This window comes from Rhodnius prolixus, unplaced genomic scaffold (assembly GCF_049639745.1).
Source record: "Rhodnius prolixus isolate KJV_2025 unplaced genomic scaffold, Rpr scaffold_1, whole genome shotgun sequence".
NCBI lineage: Eukaryota > Metazoa > Arthropoda > Insecta > Hemiptera > Reduviidae > Rhodnius > Rhodnius prolixus.
In genome coordinates, this window is record NW_027411581.1 from 43,660,484 (window position 1) to 43,688,269 (window position 27,786).

Consider the following 27,786-nt stretch of genomic DNA (forward strand, 5'->3'; position numbering starts at 1 on the left):
AACAGCGCTAAACGAGGCTACCTTAACATGTTTCTACTAACTATATAACATGAACTATTTCTTCGACGTCTTCCACATTTACCTCCTCTAAGCCGGTTTGTTTCGCTAATTCCACTATTTCATCCATATCAATCGCACAATTTCGGGGAATCCCCGTAGTGCTGCGAGCTATTTCTGGGAATCCCTGGGTTGAAATAAAAGAGCGCTAAACCGAAACAGCGCTAAACGAAACAGCGTTAAGCGGGGTCTTACTGTATATATGTGTTGAGTTATAAAGGCAAATCCTCTAAGGATCTATCGAGTGAGTCAAAAAGCAGATAAAGGTGTTTTAACCGTTACAATAACGGTTAATTTTGCGACCACAACTGCTGAGGTATGAGCTGGTGCGTTGTCGTGACAGAAAAGGACTTTTTTGTGGGCCAATCGTGGGCGTTTTTCTTGCAGCTCGGTTTTCGAACGGTCCAATAACGATGAATAATATGCACCTGTAATAGTTTTACCCTTTTCCAGATAGTCGATGAGGATTATTCCTTGCGAATCCCAAAAGACAGTCGCCATAATCTTTCCGGCCGAAGGAACGGTCTTCGCCTTTTTTGGCGCAGATTCCCCCTTGGTAACCCATTGTTTAGATTGTTCTTTGGTCTCAGGAGTGTAGTGATGTATCCATGTTTCATCCACAGTGACGAAACGACGCTTAAAGTCCTGCGGATTTTTCTGGAACAGCTGCAAACCGTAACTATAGTGAAGGCTTCAAAATTTATTTAAGACTAATACAACTTTGTATCGAGTATTTCAGTAGGTAGTGAAGTGGTTTAGACAGTCGATGGTCTGCCTGTAGCTTACCCAAAATAAAGAACAGTTATAGAGTTTGTGTGGATAAATAAAACACTGGTTTAGAATTCAGTTGTCTCTTTCAGACTTGTTCATAAAAGAGGATGTGTTGTGACAAATTATCTAAATAGTGTCTCTCCGGAAATCCGTGTTTTGAATCTCCTTTAGGTTTCGGACAGAAATTCGTCACTCTTAAATGCGAACGCCAAATATTATAGTTTACGTCTGTATTTGAGTTTTTTTTTACTTTAAACTTAAGTAAATTAACATTTTAATGTCCTGTAAAGCTTCTTTCTCTAGTTAAATAATTAATAAAAGAGCATATTTTCTTATCAGGCGAGCTTTACGTCCAACTACCAATTAGGTGTCGTGGTCGGAGGCGAATAGCAAACTAAAAATAAATTTCTTTTATTAACCATTAAATAAAATCCAAGGCCTAAGACCGTGAATCGAACCCAGTACCACAATGCATGCATATTTTCTTATTTTACCCTGATAAATTCTAATTATCATGTTATTTTGTTAGTGTATGTCACATTTTTTGCAGATAAAACATTTGGCAGATAAGAACTCTGAGTGAATGAATTCAATGAATTTATTTAATTCCTTATCAATATCCATAAAACTCAATAAATTTATTACCCAAGTGAAGAAGAACACAGGAAATATTTACTTAAAAAATGGTTTAAATTTGTTCGTCATTCCAGATTACTGTACTTAAACCCTAAAAAGAATTATTTAAAAACAAATTTTAGTCTAAATGCTGATTGGTAATGATAAATTCAGAACAATTACCTAATATGTCAGAGAATTAACTGTAAAAACATTGCGTTCTATATTCTCTATGTAATAACAGATGTTCCAATCTCAACTGACCACAGTTGCTTCAGGTGTACAAAGCATGTTTGGACCTGTGTGACGGATGACCTTGAACTACTATTCCTACATATTGAAAACAACTCTGGAAAGAAACTTTTATAACTTTCCTTACTTTGAAAACGGTTAAATGAAACATAAATTTTAAACAATTTTTAACAAAAAATTAAAATACGATTGTTTATTTGAATAAAATCAAATTTTTTTGGGGGGGCAAATTCTAAAATAAAAATAAATAAATATAAAACAAATTAATATGTAGACCAACGGTAGAGATCATTTAAGTTTACTGACCTTTCTTTTATTGACTCAGTGTTATAGCTTTACTAGCCTGTCTGAGCCTGCATAATTCCTGACCTTGAACTGTGTGAAAGTTGGCGTTATAAACAGTTGAAAAATTAACTACTTCCTTGCCCACTTTTGTTACTGCTTTTTTTAAAAAAATGAACTCATTGCAGTAAAGTGTCTCATCATGAACTGCTAATTCTGTGACATAATTGTTTGCAGTAAATACCGTTTCTTTAAGGTTTTTTTTTTGTAAACTAAAGATCCAAATAAGGTCTTTAGAGAGTAATTCTTGGGTAAAAATAAATTGTAGAAAATGGATTTAATTTTGAATTAAGAGGACTACCTAATTTAGAGAAAATACTAAAGCACAATATAAATTAGTGTTGTTCACTTAAGATTCGAGCTGAGGGCTCAACTGAGACGAGCTTCGACTCTGATCCTTCAGAGCTCGAGCCGTGAAGCTCAAGTTGGTGGCTCACAAACCTGGAGTTAAAGGCGGTTCAAAGTGCAATTCTTTTTAAATTCTTAAGGAATGACGAGTAATCAATGAATAATAAACATTTTAAAAATTATTGTATTCATTTATACAAAAATATGTTGAAAAATTAATTAGCTGATGTAAGTTCATTTTATTTTAAGAAATGAATTTATTAATTAGTACAAATAAAATGCTTCATATAAAAAAACAAACTAAAAAAAGCTCGAGCCTTTTGAGCCGAGCCTTGGAGGCTCACTGAGCTCTCTGTGAGGCTTCAGCTCGAGCTCTGACTCGAGCCACCCGCTGAGCCCTGAGAGCTCGAGCGTTCAAGGCTCGAACCTTATAGCTAATATGAGCGAACTAATATAAATAAAGGGAAACCCAAAATATGAATGGCCTATTTTGTTTGAAAATTATTCAAACTATATTATTTTTCTACGAAGTCTAAAAGACAAACGTAGTGGGTATTTTCAAAACCTCAGAAAAGTGAAAAATGTGCTCAATAAATTGCTAATTTCCCTTTTGGAATTTCATTCATAGTCCGAAATTTAGCATCAAATTCATCCCTCCTTTATAAATTTAAGAATCAGGACCGTACAATTATTGAATGGGACTTTGAACGGAAGTGTTATCCGAGAAGCAATAGATTTAATCAAATTGTCAGCAATCAAATAAAAGTTACGGATTAAAATGAGTGTAAAAAGTGTAAATATTTTTTACTAAAATCGTAGGAGTCACATTCACGCACTCATCTCAAAAAATATGATAAAAAACAACGACAAAATTTCTCCGTTTTGGGCTTTTTTTTTTGGTGATATTTTGTAGACAGAAAACAGAAATAATCAGCAAAATCTCAATTTTGAAAATTTGGCGTCATTGTAATGTTTTTCTTTCCTCATAAGGGAACGTAAAATAAAAAAAAAGCTGAGAAGTGGGAGATCCCGGAAAGCTGCGTTGCATTACATTAGTTCCGACTGGATTTCATTCACATCATGGCCTGCACTTTATTATCTATTCAGTGCGTTTTATTGAGGGTTTATCTAATTTTATACTAGTCTGCGTAGTTGCAATTAGGCCTTAAAAATGTTTACATACTTATTGTTCAATTAACAATAAGTAATAAATTAATTTTACAATGTGACCTTTTAATGCAAACCTTTTACATAATAAAATAAGGAGTTTTTCTTTGACAAATTGAGTTCATGTTACTAACTTGCCATCTATGTTACTAAAATCAATTTTTGCTCAAACTGAAACATCGAAGTCGGAGCATTTTTATAAATACAAATAAATAACCAGTTTAAAATAAATAAATTTATAATATAAAATAAAATTATTATTAATTTTAACATCTTCACCTTAAACTCTGTAATCGCTTAAAGGTAATACCTTGATTTACAATTAAATATACAATCATCGGTAAATTTCTCATTTATAGCTCTACGTTCAATCAAAAAATTAAGTACAATCAGTAATCACGTGAAGGGAAATGCATGGCCGGCTTACTGATTGGAAACTTCAGCGATCTTTGGTCACGAAAACTGATCAAGTTGCTTGGCGCATAGTATACTTTATTTTCATAGTTATCCAGTATTAAGTTCCCAGTACCGGTTCTATCTGGAAAGAAAGCGCTCGGTCTTGCTCCTGGAACGATACTATTTGCTGGAAAGTATAGCTGTTTTCCACTTCTTTCTGGAAATACAATCTTCCCAGTGTGTGAAATTATTGGTCTTCCGTAGCTATCTTTAATATCTTGCTCTTGATATGATGGAAATGCCTGCAAAATATCAAATATCATTTTCCGAGTATGTTTTTTGGTTTTAAAAGGAGCCAGAGAAGGCACCTTTGAAGGCACAATACATGCTTCACAAGTTGAGTAAAGTGCATTATTTGATAAATTAAGGATTAAGTTTGATTCTTTACTTGAAAGATATTGATCACTTAAATATGTGGCAGGAGGTTTCCAATTTTTTTTGGTAATTAAATGCAACTCTTCCAAAATTATCAAAAAATTATTAAACCTTCTTGTTTGTAACAGATGTAAAATTAATTTTTAGCCATTTTGTGTATGCTTGAGAACATCTAAAGCTCTTAACATTTGATTTCTATTAGAAAAATCACTCGGAAAACGACTTATTTCCCGATATTAAGAAAAATACTAGCTTTACTGCCTTGGCAATATTTATAGTAGAAAGGGGATGAAAAAATACATAAAAATGGCCTATCGCGTGCTCTTCTTTCTCTTTGATAACAAGTTAAAAAATTGAAATATGATTAATAAATACCAGACTTTGAAATGGCCTAGCACCTTTAATTTTAAAGATATCGAATTACGGTTTCTGGTTTCTTTCATAACTTTGTATACTCTTTAAAACTATGTATATGAAAATGGGGATCAACTGCAAATCTTCACTTTTGGTCGCGCGTCAGCCGCGTATGCGGGCAGGAATCTAAAATCAAGTTTCATATTCTGAAACTAGAGGTGACTGGCAACAAATGTTTCCTCTACCATTTTTTGCTCAGATCAACCGTTTAAGCATGAAATGCATTTGAGCCGTCTTAAAATGAACACCCTGTATAATATATTCACGATAACGGAGTGACACTACTCTGATCCATATTCATGTTATTGTTATATTATATCACGTTTACTTGTTGAAACAGTTGTTGCAGTTGCGGATTTCAATAAAAGATTTTTAAAATAATAATAAAAATACTATAATAATAATAAATTTGTCTTCAGAGGATACTGTTAACAAAGAATCCTTTATTTGGAAGAGAGTTGCTTGGTTACGCAGACAGCAGGCATTGCGACCTTGGAGAAGGACCTAGTCATTGGGAATGGAGGAAGGCAACCTACCGGAAATAGTACTGCAATATTTGGTAGGCATGGTAAGAGTCCTACAGAACGCAAGCTGTTAAATGGATTTTTGATTTCTCACTCCTTCTCCCAAATTTTTCTTTTCAGAAAGAGTAAGAACAAAGGATGTGAGATCGAATCCAGAAATCTCGTCTAATTTCTTTTAAATTACTCTGTTTATCCTCAGAGGAAAATGCCCAACATTGTTGTAATACCCTTATAACTACTTCAACAGAGACCTATTTACCTGAGAGAACACAGCATGTGGTCTGTTCTGTATCCGTTCTTCAGCATTCTGCTCCGTACTTTCAAATGGATATTTACCAGCATATCTATTCTGATAGCCGTTTTGGTGATGTGGCGAAGGTTGTCCAGAAAAATATCTGAAGAATCCTCCATTGTAATTGTTCAAGTAATGCACCAATTGGTCAGGATTTCTGGGACAGGTAGGATAAGCTGAGAGACAAACCTTGGAATTACCTCTTGCTGTGTAACCAAGCAACGCCGCTCGGCCAAACACCAGTAGAGGCGAATCGTCTATGAAATTCAGCACTGTCAACAGCCTGGAAAAGAGAATAGATATTAAACGGAATGGTTTCATTATGTTGGAATGATTAAAAAGAATCCAAAAAACGGACATTGCTGACATTCCCATAGAGTGAACCATAGTGATTTTTATTTCTATAATGCTGGCAATTATGGCAGAGTTTTTTTTGGGTAAATAGAGATTTCACGTTATAATGAAATCACAATGAATACTAGTTATTGTTTGCGAAGAAGATAAACATATATCTACTGGTTCTTGAAGAACTATATCGTTATTATGTTCAAATGAACATACATACCTTTTACATTCTTAAAAACAAGATGGTTTTTTACATTATTGCCAAAATTATCGCAATTAGCTATAAATTTCTTGGATTTTACTCAATGCTTAATATGAGAAATTTAGAAAAAAAAATGTAATTAACAGTTACAGTTATTAACTACAGTCCTAACGTGAAATATAGAAAACAACCAGATTTCTCTGTTTCGTTTTGTAACCCTGATGACGAACTAAATGTAGTTCAAAACGTTGGAATAATGAGTTGGGTCTTTCACAAACTGACCAAAACTAATGATTTCTCAAAAATTGTATTTTTTGCATTTTTGCAAATTAATTTGAGACTCTCGAAAACATAAAATCTACTTTTTAAATGACCGCTAAGTTTTCGATCACCGCTAGCATCCGATGAGTCATCCATAAATGTTATATTACTCATTTTACTAATTTATCTTAAACAATTATCTCACCTGTTGCCATCTCCCCGCTAGAAAAGAAAAAACTATTACTAATCGAACTGCGTTTTACCTGATACACTGTTTTCTATGGAAAAGAAATGTTATTATTTTAAGTAAATATTATGAATAAATGAAAACTTACTTTAAGTGACTACAGATAACCTGTGTCCTTGTTAAAAAAGAAAAATTACTCACATATAAAAAGTTTTGGTTGAGTTCATTGACTTTGATTAGTCATTAGACTTGAGGTATCAGCCATGGCTGATGGACATTATCTATTTCTTATTCATAAATAATAGGAATATGGCCATGTTTGGTCGATTAACTTATACTGATCATTGTCCTTACTGAACAGATAGATCATTTAAAGAAAGAATATATAGTGTAAACCTTCAACCGACTGTTATCATCTTAACCCAATTCAAGGTTCTAACGCTCAAGTTTTCTAATAAACCTCAAGGTTTTAGTCAATCTTGGGGAAATTTTTCACTCATCTTCACAGAGCCATTTCAGAGCCATCTTCACTCAACGAAACAGCCATTTCAGCGTATCCAGAGCAATATTTGTACACTTTTCATTTTTTTGTTTTTTTGTACACTGAAACGATTCAGCAGTAGCTTTCTTGCAAAATCTAAAAATACGAAGTTAAATTTGCTGAGTTGTAGGCTAGGGCTATCAATATTCTGAACTCGAAAAAGATTTTTTTGTAAAATAATAAAAAATAAATAAATAATCTTTCCTTTCCTCAAATTATGTATTACTTAAAAGGGTACAAACTTTGTATGATTTCAAACACACTTTAAATTGTAAATGGCGTTCAGAATCTTTTTATATTAGCGCGACAATAGATACTATTGCAGCTAAAGAAATTGTTGAAACATTGCCGTAAATATTTGGATATACATTATAAGGATTTATAGCTTTCAATCCATGATATTATTTAGGATTTAATCCATAAACTGCATGGGGTGGGAACATCTACAGCATTGGAGGAGCCAAATTTAGAAGCAGGTAAATAAAATGCTGGCTTGACCAGCGCTTCCTGTGAAGCACTATAGCGAGTGGCGGTGAAATTTGATTTAAGGCAGTTCTCAGGAAAGTTATGAGATTTTTTTGTAAGATTACAATTTTGTAAAATGCACGTCAATAAGCTAATTCATTATTGGTAAAAATTAAACATAAAATCAAATGAACAGAATCTGTAATTTAAAACATTAATAACAGGGTCATTCCATGTCAAATCAACACGGGGTCTGAACCTCACCATCTCGGATTTTCTTGAAATTTGGCACATGTGTACTATTGGTATAGACTTGGAAAAATATGAAATTTTACTGTGATATGTCAACTGGTTTATGAGTTACAGGGCTGTAAAGTTGCCAAAAATGGGCCGAAAAACAGGGAACCCCGTGTTTTTGAATTACTGTAGAAGCTTTCCTAAGTGAGCTACAGACTTGGGATTGGTGTCATTTTATAGCATATATAATGCCCTTTCCTGTGATATGCGACACCATATGGGTTAGGATTAATAAAGTTTGTTAAATTTAAATTTAAAATTTAAATTTTAAATTTTTTAAAAGTACATATTTTAAAATTTTAAAATTAATTCTATGAATAGCTAATAGTGTTATGAATCACTGGGCAAAATATTAATTTGGGACGACAATGGCTTCATTGTTAAAAAAAATTAAGTCTAAAGCTCCAATCCGATTAATTCAACTCTGAATTCATGTTAATATAATAATGCTAATAATAATTCCACTAATAAGTCCAAAGTAAAACATACTGTTAAGTAATAGGATCTCTTTATTATTTTAAGCTTGAAAAGGCTTCATTTGTTTGATATGCATCACTTTCTAGAAGGACATATGTAAGTTCTTCCTGTCAGAGTCACAGGATCAATTTTTATCAAAACATCCACTACTGAGACCCAAAGAATATCAGCATTTCTTGGATACGAGATAATTTAGAGGGTCCAGCTGGATGAAGAAAAGTTACTTTTACTTCATCAAGTTCTTCATTTTTCTCTAAAACATATCCAAGCCACCAGTTTCTTTATAGACTACACTGATATAACCTGATATGTCGGCTAATTTTAGTTTATCAGGGAATTTTGAAACTTCGCAAGCTTCTGATTTCATAGAAACGTTTTTAACCAATATTTTGGATTGACTTCTGGGAATGAAAGCATGGTATTGCTAAGTTCCTTTAATAGCCAATGCTTGAGCAAACCGATTTTTTAAAAAACATTCAGATTCAACATAGTCTTCCAGGGTTGAATATGCAAAGTCTATGTTGGTGATGTTTTCTACTGCCCACTCAAAAAGTTGTAGTGAAGTTTGGATTTGATTTCCATAGGGTCGTTGCAAACTGGCACGAGCTGCCAGTCTCTTTACCGAACCCCCTACGCCATCAAAAGGCCCTTTGCCGACTTAAACCAACTTAAAGAGGCTGTTATCTCAGCCAAAGAAGACTGTTCTTAAACAAAGATATTGAATTGAATTATTTTTGTATAATTTGATTAACTGCATAATTTCATTAAAATAATATATTATAATTAATATGAATAATTACTGTAATCATAATTATTAATTCTAAAAATGATTTCAAAATCAATATTTTAAATCTTAATAATTATTAATTATGATTCATTGATTCATTATTACTATTTTCAATTTATTTATTACTTTAATTTTATTAAAATATATTCTCCATGAAAAGGAGCTTTAGTCTTAATTTTTTTTAACAATGAAGCCATTGTCGTCCCAAATTAATATTTTGCCCAGTGATTCATAACACTATTAGCTATTCATAGAATTAATTTTAAAATTTTAAAATATGTACTTTTTAAAAAATTTAAAATTTAAATTTTAAATTTAAATTTAACAAACTTTATTAATCCTAACCCATATGGTGTCGCATATCACAGGAAAGGGCATTATATATGCTATAAAATGACACCAATCCCAAGTCTGTAGCTCACTTAGGAAAGCTTCTACAGTAATTCAAAAACACGGGGTTCCCTGTTTTTCGGCCCATTTTTGGCAACTTTACAGCCCTGTAACTCATAAACCAGTTGACATATCACAGTAAAATTTCATATTTTTCCAAGTCTATACCAATAGTACACATGTGCCAAATTTCAAGAAAATCCGAGATGGTGAGGTCAAAAATGGTCTTTTTTTGTGTTGATTTGACATGGAATGACCCAACAGTAATTGATAACTGCAATCATACAGATAGCCCATTTTTACTCATTTTTGAGACTTATTATTTACAAGCTCGAAAATAGACGCCACGGTAGCCGAGCGGATAGTGGCGAGGCCCGCAAAGCTCAAGATGTATTTTATTGATGGATTAGTGGGTTCGCTTCTCGGTTTAGGCCTTGCATTTTATTTAATACTTATTATGAGAAATTTGTACTATACCTAATTTTTAGTTGAACAATAAGGCCGCCTAAAAAAATAGGCATTACATTACTTTTCTTTTAACCTTGTGAACAGTACCATCAGAAAGACGTTTGAATGATCACCAGATAGTTTTGTGGTGTATTCGAGATTGGTTTGTTGGTTAGTTTCGTTCTTAGTGTTGAACATTTTGAAAAATCTAAGACTAATCAGCAAACAAATATTAGCTACATTCTTTACAAAAAGATAGACGATTTGAAATATATTCAAGAAGAGAATCAGCTAGTTTTACACATGATTTTTTACCAAGCACACATGGTATAGGTACTAAACAGTGTTAGCGGCACAAATCAATCATAAGGTACCGTGAAGAGATTGTTGGTACCTATTTCTTTACATTATCTCAGTCCAGGATGAGTCATTCTAGGTGAAGATTCTGTCGAGTAAGGCGGCTGCAACTATCATATTACAAAGTGGCCTCAGCTTTATTCTATGTACACGATGATGGAATAGAGACGTGATTAGAATGTGCACTATAATGAACTATACACACATTCTGTTCGTTCATTAATTAATTTTTTTTTTTCTGCCAGTTATTATTCATACCTAATTCATGTAATTGACCTTATTGAAATTTACAATTACAGACTCTGTTGCTTCTACAGAAGTTAACAGAATAGGCCCAAGGATGCTCTCCTCAGGAATCATAGTCTACACAAATTAAATAGTTTTCAGTTGTTTTGATAAACGCAGCAAGACCTGTTAGAAAATTAAGACCTAAGATTTATGGAGTAGGAGATGATTGGATAACTTAAGAGTTTCTACAATAGATCCTGAAGCTAATACGAGCAACACATGTCCACCAACATCGAGAAAGACATCCAAGCAACAGCGTTTCGGCTGGTGAGTGAAGGCAACAAGATCTACTAAGCGATTACATTGATTAAATTTGAGATAAAGTGATGGAACTCATAAGATAATTTAAAAAATTAAAGTTAAAAAAACTGACTGAGGCTCCACGTTAGCCGAGCGGTTAAGAGGCGAGACCTGCAAAGCTAATATGCATTGTGGTACTGAGTTTGATTCCCGGTCTTTAAGCCTTAGATTTTATTCAATGGTTAATAAAAGAAATTTACAGTAAAGTATGTTTGCTAGTCGCCTCCGTCCACGACACCTAATTTGGTAGTTGGACGTAAAGCCCGCCTGAAAAAATAGGCAATTTTTTTTTTTTTTTACTTACTGACAGAAATTTAAGAAAGTCATTTTTGTATTTTTATAGAAAAACCAAAAAATAAAAGCCACGTTAGTGGAGTCGGTTTTCTGGTTTGAATTTTGGATAGATTGCTGAAGTCCTGAAACCTGGCCACTAATGGATAATGGCCTCTAATGTGTGCAATCATTATGTTTAGCGCCTATTGTTGAGCCAATATGTGACATTTTTAATTTTTTAATAATTGGTAAAAGTTTTAGTGGTTATTGCATTCCAGTAAAGAGAGAGAATTTAGATCTAACTTTATTAGTAGTATTATTTGGGTTATTGAGAGGGGATTTACTAAATTTGAATTATAAACATCTTCAATATGATATCACTGGTGATCTGTAAGGGAGCATGGAGATTGAAGATTTAGTTCCATTCTTAGGAGTTTGCCCGGCACTGAGTGAGATAAGAAAACAGTTCTTTAATAAGGAATACCTAACAAGAGACATTAGTTTGGCTTATATGCGATAAATGGAAAATAAATTAGGCCGTTTTATCAAATTACTGCAGTTCTGCCTAAAACTTATCGATCCAAATTAATGTGAAGTGTATTTGATTATTTTATTTATGATTCAAGACTCTCCTCCGAAGGTCTACGACCAAGATGGTGGTCTTAAGCTCCTGTTTATATTTATTTTTAAAAACGTTTTGCTGTCACTTATTTAAGCAAATTATTTTAAACGAATGTAAGTTTGTACGTAGAAAAAGAATTTAATACTTTTATTATTATTAGACCTGACTTTTAAAAATAATTTTTAGCCAGGAAATTTATTTACACATTATTTAGTGATTCACATATTAATGTGTTATCCACGGTGTGTTTTTTTAAAATTCCGCAGCGCAGTATTAAGAGTGACCTTGATCAGAAAGTAAAATACTGAAGACCCTGAGTTATAGTGTAAAAATCTTGCAAAAGTAGATGACCTCTTGCATGAATGTTTGCAATACACAACAATATTATACTGCTCTAACTTTTTGGAATTATATTTATGATCTTGTACGTAATAATTAATTATAGATATTATTGTTGGCCAATCGCAGGCTTTGTAGATACTCCCAATTTCTTAAAAATTATTAGAAAAAGGATTAGCTCAAGAGACTGATGCACAGAACTTCCCCCCTCCAGATTTCGGGTTGAAGTACACCTGAAGTAAATAAGGTGTGAATTTTTCAAGCCTGTACAAACCTGCCTAGTGCATTTTTTTGGTTCGTAGTTTCAAAATAAGCGGTAGATTATTTTTTGTTATTCCCTAGAAAAGTTTTGGATCTTTACATACTTCTCTTCAGACGTAGGATAATAGCACTTTTTTTTTTCAGCCAATCAGACCAAAGGGAATGCTGATCATCATGACTTCGAGCAATTTCAGCACTTTCAGTCGCCAGTTTTAGTCACTAAATGTGTTAGTAATGGAACTCCCGTCGCTTGGGTGGGTACAATGGAAAATTTAGTTTCATTTAAACCTTACTAATTTAGAATGTTTTTGGCACATTTTCAGTAATTATCGCAAAATCTTTACGCGGTTTGCTTACAGATACTAACATCATACTATACTGTGTTAGAGACTGTTTAATATTCAACAGGTTGTGTTAGATTTCATCTGTCAATTCTATTGTTTCATTGCACTTAACTATAACTCTCACCCATCCAATAACACAGAGTTTTGCATTTAATTTAATTTGCATCTTACTTTGCAGACTGCGTTTTGTTGGTTACATGAATGTTGATTCAGTTAGTTAGATCCGCAATCCTGATTTTACAGTTTTTTTTTTTTTTGCAAATGCAGTATTTGCGATAGCTTTTTAAATTTTATTTTATTATCATTTTTTTTTTTTTAATTTGCCTGAAAAGTTTTAGATTTTTCTCTACTTTACTGAAGTATTTGTCTAAATCGCTACAAAATGGCTGCCTGCGCATTCTTTCAGTTAAAATTGACAAGACTGTTCAATGGATTGAAGTAGAGTTGTCAAGTTTACTTATTTTTAATTAATTGAATTTATTTATATTATTCAAAGAGAAAGTTTGTTCAATTGCAAATTTAGTTTGATTCATTTGAAGGTGGTTAGTTTTGCCAGCAAGAGAAAAGGTAAATTTAAATTCCTGCCTATTTTAAATATAGCAATAACTTTTGGTATCTAGCAAAAAAGTTACAAAATTTGACGCAATTTGTGTCAATCTAAATAAAGGTGAATGCCCAGGATAGGTATTTAACCTTTTCATACCTGGAATTACCGTATGATTTCTTCCAGCACAAACAACAAGAAAGTTCCTGCCTAGTACGCCTACGTGATAAATGAAATCACGTTATTTGTGACGTCAGATTTCTGAATTTCCGAGCCAGACCACTGGACCTTCCTACGCTAACTGTTACAGATCAAGGAATGTTGCAGATTACAATATTATGCACGTGGCCTAAATTAATTTACGGATTTTATTGCTTTAAATAATTTACAAACTACGCTTATAAATTATTGACAGATTTGGTGCTGTAATGTCCATGGATTTACGTGGATAATTATTACTACAAACGTTTCATATCTTTACGGTTAACTAAGCTCGAAAATGTTCCTGATTTTGAGAATGTTTGAGACCAAGTCTGAGGTAGTAAAGTACGAGCTATTTAGTAACTAAGAAATGACACGGGCTAAGTGAAAGTTGATATATTTTTGGCCTTACGTAGTACCGATAAATGTAAGTCCGTTTTATTATGCTAAGTCCAGAAAAATATTTCCTTGCAGGGTAGTATTTATCTACTGCTGCGATGGACATAAAAGTGATACAAAAATGAAGTTAGTTTAATGTTTTACTTTTATTATTTGAATGTGGGGCTAGAAGAGATGGCGCAGTTGATCCTATAGAGCGGTTAGGGGTGCTGAGCTAGCATCTACCTACTTCAAACCTAAATCATGCGTGATCACTGGCAGGTATTCGAGGCTGGAGGCGGCAGACAGAGATGTTACAGGAGACCCCAGTGCCACGAATGATGACGACGAAGAAGCCCAAATAGTTGCCAAACACCCCTCTTACGTTTGTTATTCTGAGAGTCAGGATTTCCATGAAAGATAGGTATGTTAGAATCTAAAGAAAAGTAATAGCCCATTTTTTCAGGCGGGCTTTACGTCCAACTACCAATTAGGTGTCGGGGACAAACATACTTTACTATTTACATACTTTATTATTAACCATTAAATAAAATTCAAGGCCTAAGACAGGGAATCGAACCCAGTACAACAATACATATTAGCTTTACAGGTCTCACCTCTAACCGCTCGGCTACCGTGGCGCCTATGTTAGAATCTACTCCCACGGAGATGCTAAGAATGGTACTTCCCTCTTAGAATCACTTTAACTTTCTAAAAATGCCCTATTATCCTGATCTTCTTCGCAGTTTACTTGAGATTCTTCAAAATTGATCAGAAAGCTTACGCCTCGCAACCCAGAAGGTCTACTGTCAAGTCCTGTTTTTTTTTAACTAAGCTTACTTGCCCGATAAAAGAGTTCCTGGATTAAATATGGCAAGGATGTTTCTTCTCCAAAGAGCTAATCTCTGGATCCTGCCATTTCTTTGAACTGATAAAATACCACGCACTACCGAACTGTTCTGTGCAAGGCCCATGCGATGCATATGTGTGTTATATCTACAACGGCTCGTTGGTATCATTCGATTGGCAAGTTCTTTGATGGTGCACTATCGAGGCATTAAGGCATTGTGTAATGGCCACCATAAGGTTCAAGTTCCGCAAAAACTCAGCACTCCGGACCAAGTGATCTGACGCCTATATTATCCTACATCCTGAATAATCGAGCGACAGAAAATTTGTTTTAGTGCTCCAGACTTGGATGGTAGTCCAATCTTCCAAGCCGTCCTGTCTGGAATAAGAACCTTGAAAAGTTTGCTTTAGGAGATCTCCTGACTGAGGAAAGAAACCCATGCAGTTCACTGCGTTATCAAATTAAACACTAAGGAAAAATGACATTTCACTATTATACTTAGATAACAGATAAACTTACTTTTACTTATAGATAAAGAAGTACTTATAATATCGTGACAAACTTACGATATCAGTGAATCTTTGTTAGTGAGTGGAACAACAGACTGTTGAGTTCCGACGTAGCCAGGTTTTCCGCCGGAAGTAAGTTCGCATAATAACCTAGGAACACACTTCAGGTCGTCATGTCGTGAAATGGATGCTAGGGCAGCCATGAAGCCAGGTCCTGTTGGGGCTGGCTGTGCTGGATAGACTGCTGCTGGGCTTGGATAGTAAGGATTTGAACCTGAAGACGGAGGTACTCCTAGTGGTTGGTTTGGTTGTTCATGAGGGTATGGCACTCCGATATAGGCTGGAGCATCTCCAGGGTATGCGGAATCTTGAGCTCCCGGATAGCGATTCGCCGCTTGTTGAATAACGTTCACTAGGCTAGCTAAACCTCCATTTTGATTTATTAATGATGTAAGCTGCCTAAAAACCAAACACTTATTAGTACGTTCTAACAAAATGAGAAATAGTAATTGAGTATGCCAATCAGTGTTCTCTAATTAAAAACATTTATTTATTTTTTAAATATAATTACTTTTAGCATAATGTAATATGTAAATGAATAAATATATCATTAATTTAAAAGTAACACGAGAAGCTGCATGCTTTTATTGAACGTTAGAAGAGGAAATGGCAAGTTGGTTGATTAAAGGTATGAAGGATCTCGTAATTTGATCGAATAGTAAAAATCCCCAGGGTAAGTGGCCAGGAGGCAGCCTCTGATGTAAAAGGACCGGAATAATTCGTATTTACTGCACGAGCGAAAGGGTAACTTCCTCTAGGACGCAAACAGTTCGTCAGTGGAAGGATTTCTTCCCTCCATCCCAGCCAGGAATTCCTGTATTATACAATCCAGAAGTACCTCGACCTTTGAGCTTCTGTGTGGTTGAGGAACAATGAAAAACAGGGCTATATTAACCAATTAGATGTGGAATAGGCGAAGTTGTGAGATCACTCTTAGAGAATAGGTCGGGCGAAGTCAGATTAGATTCATTTCTTGTAGGGCGACCTTAAGGTCTACTCCTTCGCGACCCAATGGATCTATTGTGGCTACCACTACTCTAGAGCTCGTCCATCAGACCTGAACGTTTAATTAGACTCTAAATAAATTCTGAAGAGCGGCTCCTGGGTAAAGCTCTCAGGCCTTGGTTTTTCTTTCCCGAGGAGTGACGTCCTTACCCTTCGGCGAAATTGCGCCGAGAATTTCTTAGACGATACTTGATAATACAGTGGCACATTACAGTCGCACTCATCGTTGGGAAATGAATCGTTTTAGCTTTTTATGTCTAAAATACAAACCAAATGTGAAGGCCTGAACTTAATACTGAAGAGTACGTCGCAGTCTTAGGGGTTCATAGGCACGATTAGAGCCTTATTTTCCTCCCGAAAATGTAAATATTATTACTACAATCCAGCTATTTAACAAAGAGATTTCGAAACATATAATAATTGAAACTTACCCAACAAAATCTCCTATACTACTTCCGGTGAACTGCTGTCCAGATATCGTTGTGTTTAAAAAAAGAAGTGTGTAGATAATGTTTGCCAATATCTGAAATATTGATGAAAAATGAACTTCAAATACAAATTTTTTTAAGAAGCTTTAAAATAGGTTTCAATTTGAATTAAATAGGTGTAATAATAAGTAACTTTTAAAAAGCACAATATAATCACACAAAGGTGGTAGAGTTTAGTTCAAAACAATAGTTAGAACAGTAACAGTCTGCCTTTCAGTTTTTAAATCCAATCTTCGAGGTCACTTTGAGGAAATGTAACTGACTGTCTACCGTCTAAGTACTATTGCCATTCCTATGACTGTAGTTCCCTTGTATACAATAATCTGCTGGAAGAGGGACAAACACAGCCTCTTATATCCTATTGGAGACCATTGGCATTTCGACATCGGATGAGATGCTAGGCAACAAAAAGACTTGTGAAATAAACCCTGAGCATTACAAACTTTTTCTTCGTGAACTTCAGAAGGAATAGGCAAAATAAACCTCTATGCCTGCGATGCCCAGGAATCGCGACTTATCTTGATTGTCCGTCTCGCTTTGTAGGGTGCAGATCTTAAAAAAAAAAAGTTTGGCATTTCTTTATTTGCCATGATCTCGGGATGGATGTGTGCCCTCATCACTGGATTTTGATATTTACAAAGTGTGCTACGTGAAAACGTATAAGTCCTTGTAGTGGATTTATTAGAAAGTGCAATGGCGGCGTTTACCTCTGTCTCCTTGATCGAGTTTGGATTATGTGTTTATATTACATTTGTTTTGTGTGTGCTTTAATTAAGTAAGGTTATTTGACTATGTGGAGATCTACACAAGAGACAATGTCTGTATCTGCAACAATTTGCGATTCAGCTTAAAATTACGACTTTATAAATAATTAAACTCAGATGATTAAGAATGAATAAATATTTGCGCCCAAGTCCTAACGTCGCCCAGATGTTCCTACGATTTCCCTAAGCACCCAAGTTTTAATAGCTTCACAATGATCCGTATTGTGTTGCTTCAAAACTATAGATCAGGGGTCGGCAACCTATTTCAAGTCGAGAGCCATTACTCCTTAAATAATTTTAATAAATCTTACCAAGAGCTGCAAGGATGATAGTGTAAACAAACTCTGTAGATCATTTGTATTCACAAATTATGATTTTATAATATGCAATAACATTTAAATGTTTATTACATTTATTTTCACATATTGCAAAGTAAATAAACAAATAAATAATAACTAAACCTGTGTTTGAATGAAAATGGCGGCAGTCATATATATTACGTACTGTATTTTAATATAATTCTATTCAATTTCAAACCTATCACATTTAAAATTCTTTTTGAAAAAATATCTTTGCTTTAATAAATGAAATTTTCATTTGTTTCAATAAAATTGAAATATACAATTTATTTTGGACAGGCTGAAGAGCCACAAAATTTGGATAAAAGAGCCGCATGCGGCTCGCGAGCCGCGGGTTGCCGACCCCTGCTATAGATGACTGACAAGGCTTCTTAATTAACCGCCATCTTAGGACATCCTCTCATGTCTGAAACTATAAAAAATGAATTCCATTTTAAGTTTTGATTTTGGCCACAATATCAAAGCAGTCTCACGCCAGCCTCGATTTAATTTAGTTTAAGAACAGGAGCAACCTTCCCTAAAATTTGGTTTAAATTGGCGACTAAAAAAAAAAAAAAAAAAAAATAATCCAGTTGCTTAGTATGTAAAATTTGAATGCCTTGTCGGACTCGATAAGTGCAGCAAGAACGGCGAAATGAACAGAAATGTGAAGTTGCACTGCAGGTCGAGCTTACACACGCGCACGCAAGTATACATTATGAAACAAGTTTATACAGTACTGTATTGCACGTATAGATTGCGTGGGATTACGGACACCGTTATAGCCGCTGTTAGCGCTCAACTAGTCAGGTTTCAATATTATATATTCTGCCGATGTGATAAAATAAAAGACATATCGATTGTTCCCTTTGTAGTTGAATAAAAGGCTCTCTCATCTTTCCTATAATTTTAATTAAGATTCTAATGAAATTACTAAATTTGATTCATTCATTTCCATTGTTTCTGCCGATTAAAGCTATTTTAATACTTTTGCCATAAAAATGAAAAGATATGGAACATATAAATAAAGTAGTATCCACAATATAAGTAAAGTAAAGTAATCGCCTATTTTTTCAGGCGGGACTTAACGTCCAACTACCACTTACTAGGTGTCGTGGATGGAGGCGACTAGCAAACGTACTTTAATATTTCTCATATTAAACATTACATAAAATCCAAGGCCAAGACCGGGAATCGAACCCAGTACCACAATGCTTATTAGCTTTGCAGGTCTCGCCTCTTAACCCGCTCGGCTACCGTGTCGCCCTTAATATCCACAATACGAGGTGTGTTCAAAAAGTAACGGGAATTTTTAAATTTCGCGGGTTTGGAGAGTCTGATTGTAAATTTTTTTTTTTATTATGTTGGTACACATGCCCCTGAAATACGATAAAATTTTCAGTAATATTCATTGTTTACTTCTTAAGTGGCAGCCGTTAAGGTTAGACGTGTTTTTCGAGCTTGGCGATTTTTGTTTGTTAAAAAAAATGGATCAAAGAATTTGTATTAAATTTTGCGTAAAAAATGAAATAAAGTGTGTGAAATGTTAATAAAGGCATATGGTGAGTCTGCTATGAGTAAAACAAGGATTTACGAGTGGTATAAGCGTTTCCAAGATGGCCGCGAAAACGTTGAAGATGACGAACGACCTGGACGTCCAAGCACATCAACAACCGATGAAAACGTGAAAAAAGTGAAAGAAATGGTTATGAACGATCGCCGAATCACAATCAGAGAAGTCGCTGATGATGTTGCCATATCAATTGGCTCATGCCATGAAATTTTTTCGGATGTTTTGGGTATGAAACGTGTGGCAGCAAAATTTGTTCCAAAATTGTTGAATTTCGAACAAAAACAGCGGAGAATGGAAGTTGCTCAAGAGTCACTCAATGAAGTCGACAACGATGCGGATCTACTGAAACGTGTTATAACAGGTGACGAAACATGGGTTTACGGATATGATGTCGAAACTAAGGCTCAATCGTCCCAGTGGAGGCATTCTGGATCGCCAAGACCGAAAAAGGCTCGACAAGTGCGGTCGAATGTGAAGGTTATGCTCCCTGTGTTCTTCGATTTTAATGGCATAGTGCATCATGAATTCTTGCCACAAGGTCAAACAATCGATAAGGAGTACTACCTACAAGTTCAACGCCGTTTGCGTGAAGCAATCCGAAAAAAACGCCCGGATTTGTGGCAAAACAATTCATGGATTTTGCACCACGATAATGCACCTGCTCACACTTCATTGCTTGTTCGTGAATTTTTGGCCAAAAACAAAACTTTAACGATGCCCCAGCCTCCATATTCGCCAGACATGGCTCCATGTGACTTTTTTCTATTTCCAAACATAAAGAGAACATTAAAAGGCCGTCGTTTTACAAGCATAGATGACATTAAAAGCGAATCGCTGAAAGAGCTGAAAGCTATCACAAAGATCGAGTTTCAGAAGTGTTTCGAGGATTGGAAAAAGCGCTGGCACAAGTGTATTGTATGCGAAGGGGACTACTTTGAAGGCGACAATATTAATGTAGATGAATAAATAAATATTTTTTTCAAAAAACGAAAATTCCCGTTACTTTTTGAACACACCTCGTATATAAAGAGCTTTTTTTGGAGTGGGAAATAAGAATTTAATGGTTTTAATAAGAATAAAGATTTGTCCAACCAAGGCATTAGAAGCCAAAAGTATCTGTGAATACCAATATCTTGGTTTTTCCCAGCCCTCAACAATATTAACAATATTGGTTAATGGTGCAAACACAGTAAATAAATAACCAATAATCAAGCATAAAATGTTCAGAGAAATTTTTGTAAATTAATTTTTTCAAAAACTTAATTGAAAATAATCTTGTTCCTAAGTTTCTGTGATGTAAATATTTCTAGAAGTACAGTTACTTAAATCAAGTCTGTTAATTGAGATGCAAATGGGATTTTCTCTCTAGAATCGACTATCTATCATTTGCGACACAGTCCTAGATTCTACTTAATTTTTTTTTTTTTTTTTTTTTTTTTTGTCAACTAATAGCCGCAAACAATGAAGATTTACAATAATCAATTCCAAGTTCTCCTAAGTTTTTAAATGACTCCATTAATTCCAAGTCTGTACATGGTTCTCTTTAATCATCAAATGAATCGAAACTTTGATTCAGCTGGCTTCAGCCCTAAACTGAAGACTTCGTCACCGAAGTACCCTGTGATAAAGGCAATATTTAAGCCCTCTAATGAAAACTTTCGTTTAATAAAGGGCCTTTGAGAAAAATCTTGAGAAACTGCCACAATCTGTTCTACATTATTATTTATTGTTATGAAATCTTCGACCTACAAATTTTCTATCATGAACTATTAAAAATAGTGCCTCAACTTCGACTATTGTACAATTAAGTGTAATAATTCTCTATGAAAGAAATAAATATTAAAAGAGACAGCAAATGTAGTGCGAGTTGGTAAAGTAAGTGAAATTAAAATCTCTAATTAAACCATCTACTACACCAGGGCTGGCCAAACTCTTAGCTCTCTGTGGCCGCATGAGGCTATGAAAATCTACCTCGGGCCAGATGCGAGCTACAATTTACAAAATATAATACATGATACACAATAAAACACTATTTAGTTAAAAACTTGTATTGAAACAATACATTGCAGTTTACATACGAGTACAACTTAACTAAAAAAGAAACTAGTGCGACAGTAGTTTGCTTATGCAACCCTAATTTATCAATATTTGGTTCAAAGGATGTTGTTGCAATTCGAAGTGCATTTTCGAGGTGTGTATCTGTTACAACTGATAGAACACTGGTCTCGGTATGCTTCATTACTGAAAATAGCTCTTCACCAATCTAAGTACTACCAAATGGCAAAGTCGTGAATTAAGCCGTGATTACGATGTACAGGATACTTTTCTCAAGGGTGATACATTTTGTAAAAGTCCAATAGAAGGACCTGGTCAATTTTCTCTTTCAAGACAATATCTTCCTACATTTCAACGACTTCCATTTGGATAGCCGCACTTACATTGTCAATGTCACGGTTATTGGAGTCGCGAATGTCGCAAAAGAATGTTAATTTTGCCTGAAATCATTAAAACGCCCCACAAATTGTTCAAGCAAGCTGTGAATCAAAATTGTATACTTTGAACAATTGATTGGCTGGTGTTGTGCTAATGTAGCTAAATTTGTTAAATTATTAACCACAATTTGAGGATGAGGAGATTTTGTCCTGTAAGCTACAGGCGCGCACCGAATTGCAAATTTCTTGTAAATCTATATAAAGTTGTTGCAGATAGTTTACATGCACATACAGATGTGCACGGAATTGCAGCATTAATTTCATTTTAAGGAAAAAAAAAACACATACATGCATTCTTTTTAAAATAACTCCATATATCAATCAATAAACTAAAATTAAGAACAATTACCAACGTCACGGTTTTCTATTTGTGGATTTGTGGTGTTTGGCAACATAAAATGGTGTTTCTTGATATAAATTTTCAAGATCTTTTTTGACACCTTCATAGAGCGAAGTTCGTAACGTCTATTTTCTGACCTATGCCAACACTGTCTCCTTATCACTCACTTGGGCGCCACTGATTCACTTTTCATTCATACATTGTATTTTGCTTGGACAGGATGTGTATTAATATGCTGATTTCGCGATAACAAATAGAATGGTTTATCAGATTCTTCGGCGTCTTAACCAATGAAATTATTTGGAGATCGCTAACTAATAACGACTGACTGACTCTTCAAATCAATTAAAGGCTGATTTGTCCTCAGATTTGTCAGATACTTAACGGATATTTTAATTTAATTTATTATTTTTGTGCTATTATTAACTAATTCTTCGTATGTAGTGGGCCACGGGTTGGCACCCCTGCTCTACAACACACTCATTAATATACCTCTGATAATAGATAAAATCGCAAAACCGGGCAGGGATACAATAAACATGCGTGTTACCAAGAATAAAATCTGAGGAATCTTTAGCATATACAAAAAAACTACTTGACAAATTCCGTCAGCTTCCTTATCAATGCCCATAAAAACTGTTCTAGCCATTTTTGTACCTATAAATATAATCAAACAATAATATAAATGATGTACAGGGTTGTGATTCAGATCCCCCTACTGTTCGTACTACATTTTTTTAGCAAGGAGATTCAATAGATTGCCATTGGCTCACTATGCAAAATGTAGGGTAGGATGTTAGGACTATTTTTCCCTCAAAGCTGTCAGAAGACACTACTTTAATAAATATAATGTAAATGTTATTCAAAAATTATTAAATGTCAGTAAGTTAAATAATATCTGCTATTTACAACATGAATGCTCTAAAAATCAGATCTTTTACTTTGATTGAATGAAAATCATTCTTTAACACTAAACTCTCTCGTCTGCAGAAGATTGCTGCAAATTCTATTTAGATGATATTCAATTTCTTTCAGTTGCTGCATCCAGTTACTAGTCTTGTTTTATTTAAAATATTGTAATTTTCAGTTTTATGTTTTAAAGGTACAGTTTGTCTTACTGTATTTAGGATGAAAAAATAATTGCCATATCAGTCGTGATACATTTATTCTGCCGAGCTTTCGAACAGACAAGACAGAAGACACACCAACCCTGTAATGTAAAAATATCACTTTGTAAACTAGCCCTGAAGATGACCTAGTTAGTCCCTAGGCCGAAAGCTCGGCAGAATAAATGTATCACGACTGATATGGCAATTATTTTTTCATCCTATTGAAACTATGAATCAGTCACCAAAAAGAATGAACAACAATTACTGTATTATGTTTCAAACGAGCTTAATTCTAGTTACTTTCCGTTAATCGTCCATTTAGTCTATTATTAATTTTATTTATTTATTTTTGTCAAAAGATACGTAAGACACGCCTCGAAATAGTTATTTATTTAACAGGTGTGGAAAGTAGTACTTTTCCTCACGCGAGGCAGGGTTTGCACGCACGAGCGAGCGAAGCGATGCGAGTGCAAGTGCAAATTGCCGAGTGCGAGGAAAATACTTTACACTAGAGTTAAATATTATATTTTTTCTACAACCATTTATTAACTAATAAAATTAAAAATTTCATTTTTACAGTCTACAAAAAGTAATTTATTTATTATAAACATTTATTGTTATATTACAATTATTTACATTACTTACGTATTTACATTACTTATTACATTTTCTGCTGTTTCTTTTATTGATGGAGGAGTGTTTTCTAAACAGGCATCACTAGAATCCATTTTAAATTTCTATAAGGTAACACTATAACCTTTTTAACTGTTATAATTAAAAATATCTAATTATTTATTAAAGTATTATTTTTATTTCTATATTCCTTTCAATTTTTATTTTATTTTTTTAATATTCGTTTTTTAATTATTTAGTTACGTTAAATAAGCTTATTAAAGTTTTACAGAAAATATTTATGTTAATAACAAAACTTCTTATATCAAGGAAGCACAATAAAGTTTTTCCACTCACTTGTGCGGAAAGTGACACTAATGGGAATTTCCCCCCACTAGTGTGGGAAGTTGGGCATTACACAGCTGGTTTTAATTGAGTAATGAGAACTTCCCTACATGGTTGCAGAAAAAAGTTATAAAACTGAAATCCAGGAATATATCGATTGATTTACTCCTGGAAATAAGCGATTATCATGCGGATGTTGAGGTTTATAAAAAAGATGGAGATACATATGCTGACTGGCGTTTCTCTAATCTTTTAAATATTTAAAACTGTAATTATTACAATTTCTCACTTGATTACAAACTTCCTAATGACGTGTTAAATTAGCTGTAAATTTAAGTGAAAATTACAGTTGATACATTTTTAGGTGGAGACCTAGAGAAGTCAAATCCGTTTCTAATGTTTACAAAATCAGAATGTTGCAATAAGCAGGGTGACTTCGAGCTGTTAGTTTCTAACATTTTAATCTTTATTAAGACAACATCACCAACTAAAATATTCATAATATATATTCGCCATGTTGTTTACAGTTGACTAATTCTATATTATCGCCTACGAATTGTTGCGGATAGCCTGGAAGTAACCATCGGCGACCCACACGCCACTCGACGCCTTCTTTGCCGTCACTTTGCTTCACCCACCGCCACTTTCTGCTTTCACCCTGGATCACTAGACTACAAAACAACACAACTTGGCAAACCTTTTTTTTTGTCTCCCCCCCCCATCTGAATAATTTACTAACAAAATTACACTCGCAAGAACTGCTCATTTAGTTTTAATGTCTCCTGACTTTCGTGACTTTGGGAATTTCTAATGAATGCTTTTAATTTGTTACAACATATCCTCCTACTTCACCTTTCCTCTGCTCAAGGAGAGGGGTTTTTATTTTATCCAGTATTTATACAGGAAACTTTGTGGAAAAGGATTGCCAACCAAATTACCAGCCTTACACAGAGAACAAAGTGTTGCACAAACCCACCTGCACGCACAAACTCACAATGTGAGCCCACCATGCATGGAACTCTTTCATCACGTGATCTTTACTGTTTAATGGAACACATATGCTGACTGGCATTTCTCTAATCTTTTAAATATTTAAAACTGTAATTATTACAATTTTTCACTTGATTACAAACTTCCTAATGACGTGTTAAGTTGGTTGTAAATTTAAGTGAAAATTACAGTTTATACATTTTTAAGGGAATAATTTGTAAGTAAAATTTTGGCATACAACATTCAACCTTAGCCTTAATCCAGTATCTTCAGCTCTAAGCTGTCAATCGTCTTTTTAAAGAACATTTAATCAATTCTCTTTTTTGTTTGCATTAAAAAATATGTGCATGTTTTAGAAAACTGTATAATTTTTATACTTTTAAGCAACAAAATGGTATTTAAAAAACGCATAGGTTAGAAGTTAATACAGAGCAAATGTCGGGTTATTCTGCATGTCATCAAAAAGACTTCTTGATCTTTAGTTCTATAGTCATCGAAGTATCTAGTCCTTAATCACTATCTCAGACTTCTCTTACCAAATCTCTTCTTCGAGAAGTCTGAGTTTTCTAACGTCGCCTTCAACATCATCCAGACACTTAGGTCTTCTTTTTCCAGTCCCTCCTGTGTGTATATTAAGGATTTCATTAAAAATTTTAGAATCTTCCATTCATTATTGATACTCTAACTACCTTCCAGTCTGGGGTCCATCCTGCACCTAGAACAGTTCTTTTATCCTTACTTTGCAACTATCTTCTTGCTTTTTCAGAGGCAAAGATCTTTCTTGAGAATCTTTCTTTGCCAGTCATTCATCTTTGTAAGAGTCCACTTCACACTAGTCTTATATTTGAAAATCTATCCACTTAGCCTATATTAATAGCTCTTGAAAACTTGCTACTTCATGATCTTGAGAGCCTTCTGAATATCTAACCTTTGTTATTTAAATAATAATAATAAGAACATAACATTCTGATAATTTTTTCCAAAGTAAAAAGAAAAAACGAATGTTCAGCAACCTTCTTCAAAACACTGAATCGTCTATCCCCAGGGATAATTAAGGGATCCAGGGAAGGCACCAAAATTTATATGTTCAAAGTTAGAAGATGCTTATAATAATTATGAGTAAATCTTCGATGATGGAAAATGGAACCTGGTTTAGTCGGTCAATGAAAAAGATTTTTTGTGGCTCTTGCTCAAACTGAAATTCGGTCAGTACAAGTGACGATCCGTTTTCGCGAAATAATAAAACTTTAAATAGCACCCCTACTTTTTAAGTTCAATTTGTATGAATGGTTTTTTGTTTTCTATTTAATTTAAGCATATTTCTTACATATTTCAAGAATTGATAGACACTTCTAGATTGAACTAATGTTTGTCTAAAAAATTATAAATCTAATTATGAATCAGGTTTTTTAAAAAAAGGTCTTTTATATCCAACACTTTTTTGTACAGAATTTAAGTCTTATTAATTGCACTTAAATATGACACAAATCAATGCAAGTCCTGAGCAAATACCGCAAGAAGAAAGGAAAACTGTTTCCTAAAGATATGTAAGGATACAAGGATCTCTTTAACAAAAACTTACAGTTTAAAAAGTTAAGTATATGTAAGGATATAAGGATAAAAAAAATTATAAGGATCGGTTTGCAGCGGGACTAAGACAACTTCAGTTTATTGTAGCTCTATCTCACAGAAAGAAAGACACCCAAGTTAAATGTTTCAATTAAGTAAATTCAATTGTTTTATTGTAATTACGACCATATTTTTATTGTGCTTTGTAATAAATACTTTCTTTGCCCAACTTAGTTCCCTAAAGTTTCTATGAAATTACAATATAATATTTAACTGTGGAGTGTGGAGGTGTGCCTCGTCGAGTGCATGCGAAAAATTTTATTTTCTTATTTTATATAAGGTGACCTAATGTGTAGTTAGCATTTGATGGTTAAAAGAAAATTGAGAGGTTCTGGAAAAATCGCCTAAAACAGCCACTTGTAGGTTAAAGAGTTTACTGAACTCTCTCAATGAATCCTTGAGTATGTTATCAATTTAAATTTCACAAAAACCATAATTTTCGTCTTCTTATTTATCAGTAAATAGGTGCGAGACTAGCCATTACGTTTCCATAAAGATTAGTATTCGTAGCTAATTAATTTAATAAACGGTTGGAAAAAAGATAAATATAAATACTAACTAAATTTTACCTGTTTAAGATTAGTCATGGCGAAGAGGCGATGTGCTGCTGCGGACAGTGGACCACTATCTGTCGGCGAAAGTCATGTTCAGGCGAGAAGCACGCCTACCGACCAACGGTTTTATTCAGTTCCTCTGTGATGGGAGCTCTGCCAGCCCCACTCTAAACCATCCGGCACTTTCCACTACGCACAGATCTATCCGC

General features: G+C 34.1%; 1 protein-coding gene across 1 annotated transcript; it reads right to left on the minus strand.

Annotated features, from left to right (window-relative positions):
• Positions 1-3,794: 3,794 nt before the first annotated feature.
• On the minus strand, positions 3,795-27,704 carry LOC141460210 (uncharacterized). The gene is made up of 5 exons (XM_074139989.1): positions 27,593-27,704; positions 16,775-16,866; positions 15,336-15,737; positions 5,581-5,896; positions 3,795-4,250 (listed from the first exon to the last, which is right to left on the minus strand). The coding sequence occupies exons 1-5, from the start codon at positions 27,608-27,610 to the stop codon at positions 3,942-3,944; spliced, it is 1,137 nt and encodes a 378-aa protein (XP_073996090.1). The 5' UTR covers positions 27,611-27,704; the 3' UTR covers positions 3,795-3,941.
• Between the last annotated feature and the right edge of the window lie 82 nt (positions 27,705-27,786).